This window comes from Plutella xylostella, chromosome 4 (assembly GCF_932276165.1).
Source record: "Plutella xylostella chromosome 4, ilPluXylo3.1, whole genome shotgun sequence".
In the NCBI taxonomy this organism is placed as follows: Eukaryota; Metazoa; Arthropoda; class Insecta; order Lepidoptera; family Plutellidae; genus Plutella; species Plutella xylostella.
Genome location: NC_063984.1, coordinates 1,990,221 through 2,000,447, shown reverse-complemented (window position 1 = coordinate 2,000,447; position 10,227 = coordinate 1,990,221). Strand labels below are relative to the sequence as shown.

Genomic DNA, 10,227 nt, shown 5'->3' with positions numbered 1-10,227 from the left:
TTAGTACAAGGCGTGAATGTGTGTGTGTATAAAGTAACCCTCCAGTACCGAAGCCCTGACGGCGGTCCCAGTGCAAGAGGCAGTTAGGGACTAGACGGGGGATAGGAAGTACATGGTAGGGGTATATCACCCTTTTAGATGCTTGAGGAAACTCAGACTAACGGTATGTTTTGAGCATGTGGCAATAATGGTGTAGTAGACAGACAGGTACCGTACCACTACCAATGACAAATGAATAAAGAGAGGACCTGGCATAAAAATCGGTACTTAAAAATATATCGTCGTCTCTTTTTAACTTATTGGTGTTATCCTACGTAAAAAAAGACAACAGTAGTTTTGTCTTTGCCTAAAATTACAACATTGCGACCGGTCGCCATGTTGATTGACATCCAAACACAAGGTACTTCAGCTGTCATTTGTTTGTTTACATTTTTCAAGAAAAAAGCCGCCATTTTAATTGAAACCAAAGTTTAGGTAGGCGCATTTTTTTCGTGGATATGCCATGTCCTCTCTTTATTCCTTTGTCAATGACCACTACTGATACAATGACATTAGCATTCTATCAGCAGCGTCGCTCGCCTGTCAAACATCTGTCAGATCCATACAAATTACGTACGGTTTGTCAATAATGTTCGGTGGTGGTAACCCTACAGTAGTTATGTAGACAGTTTTTTTCTTACATTAAAGATCCAAAATCAGGACAATTGCTGTAGTCCCTTGTCAAGTTCACCGAAAAATTAATATAAGTAAATAAATACATACATTTGTAAGTACCTCCGGAGTGAAATGTTTTGAATTTGTCTCCCAAACGCGACATGTTGTGTTGTTACTTTGACAAGGGTGCCTGACAGGGGAAAGTCGTCATTTGCGCTGGTTTCGCATAAACTCTTTTAAATTGCGTTGCTTGTTATTATAGGGTGTAATGTGACATGGAATATTTGTTAAATTTTACTTGAATCATGTGGGGCGCACCCTGACCGATCAGAAACTAGGACTAAGCTGACTAGCCAATGTAAACACCACGCTAAGAAGCAGAAAAATAATGAAAAGACTTATACAAGATGGTAGCTGAAAACCAGCGCTGTGGCCTTACTGTCCACAGCATATGCTGACCTGGTGCCGTTTTGACACTCTGGACAGCAACCTTTGTTTGTTTTTTTTGTTCTATATAAAATATGTATTATTGTCTTTATTTTGTTGTTGTTTCTTTTTCTGTATTTATTTGTCGGTCTCAGTGTGTCAAATAAATGTTTCTTTCTTTCTTTTCTTTATTTCAAAAACAAACCACAAAACTAATTTGCATATTTTTTTTACTGTCAGACCGTTCAAACATTGTACTAATTAATAAAGTCATAAAAAGCCTTCTAACCAAACTACCTAATTCAATTTGAGAGCTCAGTGTGGTGCTCTTTGTCGAAATGTTTCATTTGCACTGACACTTCATCCTCATCACGACCCATCACGTCCACACTGCTGGGGCACGGGTCTCCTTCCAATGAAAGAAGGGTTTAGGCCTAGTCCACCACGCTGGCCTAGTGCGGGTTGGTGGACCCCAACACAAGCAAGCTTGTGCTGAGAGAATTGTCGGGTAAGTGGGCAACCCGACTGTCAGATTCAAGCCGCCCGAAGGCCTCTGACTAGGCTTAACGACTGCTGCCGAAGCAGCAACCGGGACCCACGGCTTAGCGTGCCATCCGAAGCACGGAAGCGTCCAGAAAAGAACCATTTGAAATCGGTCACCCATCCAGTGGCTGACCGTGCCAGTTGTTGCTTAACCTCCGTGATCAGTAACGATCACTGAGGCCCGCTCGACTACGGACGCTTCATATACTTACCTATCATTTTATAAAATCGTTGGTTAATGGTACCTAAGTTGGATTTACCCAATTGATAAATTGTGTAATCTTGATAATAAGCGATATAACTTACGGCATAATAAACATACTCTAAGCTAAGTACTTAAGCAATAGTCCTAGACAATAGCTAGATTTAAGACGTTAGTCTGTACCTTAGGCTTTGGTCAGGAACTGAAATTAATTGCACACATTAATTAGAGTCCAAATGCTGGCCTAGAATTAAGGTTCAATTCATCATTGAGTAATATAGCAATTAATATTAATTTAGCTAGCAGAGCTGTGTTTGTAGTGTGGCCATGGTGTTGTAGGCGCGCGGGAATCGAAGAACAAATAGTAAGAAAATCTATTAATCTGTAAAACAAGACAAGTATAAGTACTCCATTAAAGTGAACTGTCACTCTAAGCTATAACTTCTCCATAGTCGGTTAGATCGTAACCAGGAAAAGGTTGATCCATTATACGTCATCTCCATATTAAGTTTTTCATCTACATGACTTTTTCAAAAGTCAAGCAATAATCCCTGGTTATGCTCTAACCTACTATGCACAAATTGGCACTAAATCTCAAAATGAGACTTCGCCCTATATTTAATTTTTTTAAATCCAATATTACAAATAAAAACAGCAACGAATCCATGTGATAGTTCTTAATAACAAACTCTTTCACCATAACCATAACATTTTCACCTTCACCCACAAACCAGCTGTACCTCCAGAGTTGGGCCCTACTAAATTACGATTATCATCGTTATGGCAGCCTGGTCACCCTGTCCCATGATGGATAGCGCCAACCACACGGTCCGCGTCGGCAATAAATCATTACAGAGAGACGCAACAAGCTGTGAAAAACACTATGTCTTTAATTAAATAAGAATGTGCAAAGATTTTGGTGCTGTATTTTCTTGTTTATGACAAATTGTTTCGTTAATTTGGTTATCACTTTGTTTGGATAGAGTGGTGGTAAAAGGTGGAGTGGAATTATGCACATAAAAGTAAGGTTTTTTTATTTTAAAGTACCTATTTTATATTAAAATTATGCTTGATATCTCAACCAACTATGTAGGTACCATAAACGTAACTCCGATTTCATTGAGTAAAAAATAAAAATTAAATAGTGTATATTAATTAATTTCAGAAGATTCTAAGGCATTTTTCTTGAAATAGATTGATGAAAATGCCACAGTTACTACTAAGTAACTTATCATTGTTCAGTAATACATTTTCAGAGTCGGGCTCTGTTGTTGTAACAAGATTTGAGTGAAATAAAAAAGGTCGCCGTGACAGTCCGTCTGTCTTATAAATCACTTTACATCTCTCCGCTCGCAAACTTTTCAATTACAAGGTTCCCAGCGCATCGGGGTAGAAACTATGGATGAGGTATAAGCCCTTTAAAATGCTATTTCACCTGGGCCGTACGGCTTTTGCAATTTAAGTAAACGAAAAAAGTTTTGGTTTTCATCTGTCACCTGCATATATTTTCTGTCAAAAGTTTCATGATAGTTTCCGCTAGAGGCGCCAGTTTTTATGCGAGAAAACTGAAACTTTCATAGTTTTCGACAATCTATCAAACCTATACTAGACGTACCTACTGAAGTAGCATGAAATTTACGCCACCAAAACGTTGTGTCATTGATAGTGGTCAATATGATTTTACACTAGTGAGTGTACTTTGCGAGGGTACACCCGAGTCCTCGTTGTTCTATGTATGCTTACAGCGTTTTAATTTTTCTTAATGACTTGTGCCGTAATCAAAACGTCATCGATATAAATAATTAAATAAGTATATAAAATGGTTAATATGGCTCTTTATTGACATTACAAACTACTCTAACTCATATCCATATTTTTCGCAGCTCCATGCCACATACTCGGCCCATAGCAATCTCAAGAAACAGCGACTGCTTCGCTTTAATAGAAATTTGAATAAAATCAATTTATTTTAACGCGGCTCGCGTTTATCGCCCCCTTAATAAATCGCTCAAGAAAAAAAAACTTTAGCACCCAAAAGTTGCCGTTTTTAACAGAGCTTGTTAAAGTCGATTGTCCTTGCGGTGCCGATAACACTTTTCTTTATTAAGAAATTTATGAAAATCGCGAGTCTGGAGCCGCCCTAATTGAACATTTGGGATTGAATTAAATATTGTTCGCTTGTGTTTACACAAAGTGTCGCAAAAATTTTTCCAATCTGTGAAGGAATTTAGTTTTGTTTCTAATGTTTGTCGGTATTTTTTTGAAAGTTTAGTTAGTAAACTGCAAAATAGACCGACTTCGTTTTTTGTCATAAAAATAACTATACATATTCATATTTTTTTTTTAACTTTACGTATTGTACGTAATGTGTTATAGTTTTATAGCTACATAATTAACATAATACACAGATAAATTAATAATAATTATTGAAAATATTTCCTTTTGGTATATGAATATACTTAAAAATCAATAAATATATACAATATGACTGTATAAACTTAATTTGCACTTATTCAATAAAACAGTAATTACAAGAACACGACCTTATTGGTTACAGCAATATCCTTACCAGACAACCGTTGGATGGTAGAGAGTTCTTCCACTTAGGTACTTTTGATTTGACAACAAATAAATAAAGGACATTTGACAACAGATGCTGTCCAAAATTCATTTTCCCACAGAACTCGTAGGCTGGAAGCTATTGCCACTTCTCACTCGACCCCAGTAGTCGAGCCCTAATTGGTTTTCGACCGCTATTTATTTGCTATAACGATTATCTAAATTGCGTTAACAACATCTGCCAAATTTCGCACCCGGATCATTTACAACTTGTCACAGACTACCGAAAAGTTTATAGGCAATTTTAGATGCTGAATAAGTTGTGTGGAATTTGTGTCTTTATTATAATAATCTGCGGTTCTGTCAGGTCGAAATGAAATAAAAGAGAAATGCAGTTTTACCCCCTTATTCATAGAAAAGTTACAAGACGTTTTAACTAATAAACTGTTTTGTCCCTCTCTGTCAAAGAACAGATTGTTCTTTGTCGGAGAGGGACAAAACAGTTTATTAGTTAAAACGTTCCGTAACTTCTCTATGAATAAGGGGGTTAGTCTTGAAGAAGCCCTTTGTAAGTAATGGATATGTCAAGGGTGCTTTTATTGCATCTCATGTCGCGAAACACGACTCGTGTTGAGCAAAATGTAGTTAATAGCTTAAGTTTCGGCAAAAACATTAAATTTGGTCGGAAATTCTACATATCAGATTTCATCAAATTTAACTCAATTGAGACTTATCACGTATCATTTGTTATGAGTACCGCTATATTTTTATCAAAATTATCCTTTCAGCAACCTACACCAACACGATCGCTTACACAAACTCATCACTTTCGTATAAACTAAATCCTTTATCCTTATTACCTACAAGACAAATGGCTATAAACAATATTTCCATTTATTTCCGGCCCAAATCTGCCCAATAACTCGGGACACACGCACAAATCCCACTATAATACACCTAGCACCACCTAGCGGGGATAAAATGACAAACACTCAGCACACTTGCCCTCACTAAGCCGACTATTGCCCACTTATTTGTCTCTCGCGATCACGTGCCAATTTTATCGTTGCGCTATCCGTAAATTGAAATAGCTAGCCGGCTCTGGACAATGTTGCAGCACTATGATTTTGCGGATAGGGCCCGACAATTGGTACTAGTGTGGGGTGGCCCGAAATGTCGTGAGTGTTTCCTCAGATTATAATAACAAAAACTTAATTTTATAAGTGTTAAACATAGATTAAGTTACTATTGCTATCCACACTAGTAACAGACATAGCTTAGATCGAATCTAAACAAAACAAAAAATGATTATCCTACTCTAACTGTCACTTTCTTATAACTAGTTATAAAATACAAAATCTCCAGCCTAAAATATATGAGTTGCGTAACCGAAGCCCAAGTTACTGAAGACGGAAGCATATTGCGTTCAAGTAAATTCACCCCGTGGCACCAAATTGTAGTTTAATTTGCCGTTAAGTTCTTGTTGGGGTCTGTCTAACGGTTATTTATGGCAATGTCGCAGAGGGTGGGGGCGTGGGGCGCCCCCTGGACGCAAGTCCTAAGAAATAGTTGCGGCAAACTGTTCGTGATTATTGATGGTAGGGAAATTTATTTGCAATGCGGTTTGTTAAGTAACTGTGCGATGTAGTCAGGAGTTTAGTTACTTTCATGTTGTAATTGCTTTACAATAAAGTAAACAGCGATTAGGCGGGATAAATCATGTTATTTTATACGTGTTGCACTTATAACTCATCCTGAGACTCGGACAGAAATGGAACTGAGTTAAATAAAACTTTGAAATTAACAAATGGAAGTCCATAAAGTTCCGACCGCATTGAAACTTGCTCGTAGCTTATTTCGCAAAAGAACTGCTTAAAAATGTTTTTTGGAGGGGAACTTTTAAAAAATCCACTTTAAGCAGTAATGGCGGGAACCATTAAGCAAACGGCATCGATTCCTAATTTGTCTCTGAAGTTAATTGTTCTTTCTTTCGATTCGGTAAATTAATCAGTGGAACTTTGAATCACTGAATTTGAAGTGGCCTTGTATTTTTTATTCCAAGCGTTTACTTCATTTCCTTTTTCCAATTTTGTTAGAGTTCAGAATAACTAAGAAGCTTTATTCTGAGGCAAACCAAAAATACAGCTTTGTCAATAGCTATGAAGTCAATAAAATGTCAAATTAATCTGGAAAAGAAAACTAAAATTGTCAGTAGAGGAAACGATATAAAACATTTTATTTATTTCAATTTCAAGTTTATACACATGGATTCCTATGGATATCCGTATGGTGGTCCATATGGACCGGTGCCCCCTGACGTGGTATACCCAGATCATGGAGATGGGCTGTATTACCCTCCAGTGAGCACTGACCTCTCGGATGATAGGTAAGGCTTCTTCTTACGAGACCACAAAGTGTAAGCTATAGTCGTTTGCAATAGAATCCAACAATCATGTAAACAAATATGGCGGACTGACATTGACAGCGTATTGTTTATGCCCATAGTGATGTCATAGTATTCTTATTAGATTAAGTATATAAGCCATAGACTATAAAATAAAACTGATTATAGGTATAATAATATTAAAAAAGTGTTTATTAAAACAAATTTAAATCTTTGTCTTCGTCATCATCACTATCAGAAGTGTCATCGCTTGCCGTGTCTAAAATGCCGTCGAGCTTTTTCATTTCTTCCTCTTCCTTTTTTCGTTTTGGTTAATTATATTAAGCTCTTGAAAAAAATTATAATTGTATTCAAATAATATTAAATTAAAATAATTTATTAAATTAAAAATATAAGATAACTTCAGATTACGAACAACACTAACTTTTCAATGACTTATAGAGTTCGATGAGTAAAAAACTAAGATGACAGCTTGTCAAATACTTCGAAATTTTTACGTTGCAAATGTTTTAACAAATTTAACTTATAAATACAAGTTAAATCGTGATGAAGATAATGCGAAAACAATGGTGCGTTCGTTGAAATCAGACTATGTTCATAATTGATCGTCAAATGTATGTGATTACGGAGTAATCGTGAAAATTTGGTTTGTTTACATGATTGTTGGATTCTATTGCAAACGATTATAGACAAATTGGCTTCTGCAGTGTTAGGGAACCAAAATGCCTATCAATTATGTAAGTACTCATACGTTCGCAAAAATAAACAAATAAGCTTAGCTTCTTAGTATAATATCAAAGTCTAGAGCTAGGACTAACGTTTGTAATCGTGATAAAAACATTGACCCAGGCTACATCAGACGTATATTCTATACATAGGTACTTTCAGGCACCCATTCTTGCTTCTTTTTAAGCAAATAATTATTATAATTATGTACCCTACAGATACAACTACCCTCGTAAATACCGCGAGCACCGACGAACCAGGAGCGACACCAGCGACATATCACGCAAGTCCAGACTTCGGTCCCGATCCGAAACTCGATCACGATCGAAAGGACGATCTCGTACGAGAAGCCGAACTCGATCGACAACTAGATCTAGGACCCGGTCGAGGTCGAGATCCAGGTCCAAAAATGCAGAGCATTCTTCGGCCTCAAAGAACAACTTCTACCCTACGAGAGAACTCACTTTTTTGGACTCGTTCCGTGTTCTTTATTTAACACGTGAGTTTTTTAAGTTTATATTCCAGCCCTCAGATGTCTTATCTATAATAATGATCGTGAATTTGAATGTATATATATCTAAAATTTACTAAATTCCATTATAAACAATTCCCACTGTTTACAGCAAGCGGCGCAAAAAAGAACACGACGAAATACCTGGCAACGAAAAAGCATCAAGACAGAATCACACAGATCCTCAAAAGCGACGGTTTAGGGTCCAAGCATTGGCTGTTCTACCCGCGACCGAAACCTACCAGTACCGCCAACTCTAGCCCAGGGTTGACCACAGCAGCGTCAAACACAGACCAGAGAGTCAAACTTGATGGGGACTTCTTTAGAGACCGCAAAAGAGGCAAAAATGTCGACGCCAGCGCCCCGGTCGCGAAGCTGAAGCGATGGGAACTTATATTTTATAAGAAACTCGGTTTTATTCAGGCTGTTTAAATGGTTTGTTCTGTAAAATGGTTTCAAATGTGAGTGAACAATTCTAGTTTAAGGCTCTGGTTGTTGATTAAAATTGGTTTTGTAACTTCAAAGTCTGTTTATTTTAATACCTAAAGAAGTAGCCAACGAAATCTTATGATAACTTAGCCAAATTACCAGTTGAAGTTAAAGAATAACAATCAAGAGAATGTGCTAGGAAGTCCCAGCTAGAACAGGCAAAGAGTTTTGCAGTAGTGCAATATTCGAGAGGTGGCCTAATGGTCCGTTTAACCGACTGGGAAAGTTTAAATTAGAAACGAATTCGGGGGTTATCGCGTGGAAAATTGACTAACTGCCGCTGTAGAGAACGACGAAGAAAAAGTAGGGCCAATTACTTGAGGCCGGCCTGGGAAGTGCCCGCGGGTTGAGGCTTCGGAGTAAAATTTGTGAAACTTCATGATTTTTTATTGTAAAGTGGCGGCTAATTTCCTGTTGTTACAATGTGTAAATTGGTTAGTTATTTGGTGTGACGGGCTATTTGTGTAAATTTAAATATAGTTGAAAAAACTTACAAACCTAAACATATCTATAAATAAAGCTATCCGTAAACAATACCTTAAGGGTCTGCAATAGGGAATCGAGGGTTGGCATTGTCATAGAATTATGTAGTAAATGAGGCTCTACAGCCTTGAAAAAAATCACACAGGTAGTTGAAGAGTCTAGCTAGGTGCTGAATCATTCGAATTTAAGTAAATGATTATGGATAACTGTAAATTAATTTCAGAATATCAAGAAAAACCAGTCAATCACACTCCCGTATTGTAACAACTGTGTCGTAATTATTAAGAATTTTCATATGATTTTTATCATATTATAAAGTTAAAGGCTTGGACTAGGCACTAAATACCTTGTTTTTTAATAAACACACACTTATTTTGTGTAAATTAATCCCAAACTTGAGCAATTTTTTTCCCTCAAATCTTCATACAAATATCTATGGCGGCTTTCTGTGTTATAAAATCATAAACACAAGTGACGTTTGACTCAGTTGGCCGCTGGCCTCCAAAGAAGGGTCACGTCGGTTTAGGCAGCACTGACAGCTCGCGATCTTATCGTGTACAGATACAAAATCACTGCACATTGGTTGTCATTGCACTTTTTCAACTTTTATGACACCAACATAATTTGATTTGAAATTGAGGAAGCATAATTCTTCCAGTATATTCAATACATTAAATTAAATTAGATAGTGTGCAATATTCTCGTGATATTACAGTCTCGTTAAGGTCTGATGAGGAGCAGGAATATAGCGAATGGATCTAAGTGATGACAATACGCACGAACATTAGGTTAGGGATCAAAAATACAGTCTCTTGGTGCTGGTTGAGGTATGGTCTCGTGAGGATCTGATGAGGGCAGTAACACGGTGGTGGCTCAATTTTATTTCAAAGATGTTAATAGCTAAAAGCATCAAGTTTGGGCTATTAAGTATGTTTTTCAGAGAGAGAGAAAGAGATTTTGTTTTTCCTCTGTATGTGTTAGGTTTACTGGGTTTACTAAGTTCATTCTGTTAATGGCATCAAGTTGTTATGTGTTCATAAGTAATAATTATTTATTAACAAAATGCTGTTGATTCTCCACGAAAATGTAAAAATAAAAATAAAATAAATAAAAATAAATTCGTAACGTAAAATTGTCAATGACGGAATTTCTTCTATAGACAGTAGCCACAAAAAAAACAAACGATAGATGGCGTGATTTGAAGATAAAGATACATTTTTTCGACACATA

At 36.8% G+C, this 10,227-nt stretch overlaps 1 protein-coding gene across 1 annotated transcript; it reads left to right on the top strand.

The window, feature by feature from the left end:
- Positions 1–6,563: 6,563 nt before the first annotated feature.
- On the top strand, positions 6,564–8,549 carry LOC105385936 (serine/arginine-rich splicing factor 6). The gene is made up of 3 exons (XM_011556400.3): positions 6,564–6,770; positions 7,733–8,013; positions 8,138–8,549. Exons 1-3 carry the CDS (start codon positions 6,649–6,651, stop codon positions 8,455–8,457), a joined length of 723 nt encoding a protein of 240 aa, XP_011554702.3. The 5' UTR covers positions 6,564–6,648; the 3' UTR covers positions 8,458–8,549.
- The last annotated feature ends 1,678 nt before the right edge of the window (positions 8,550–10,227 follow it).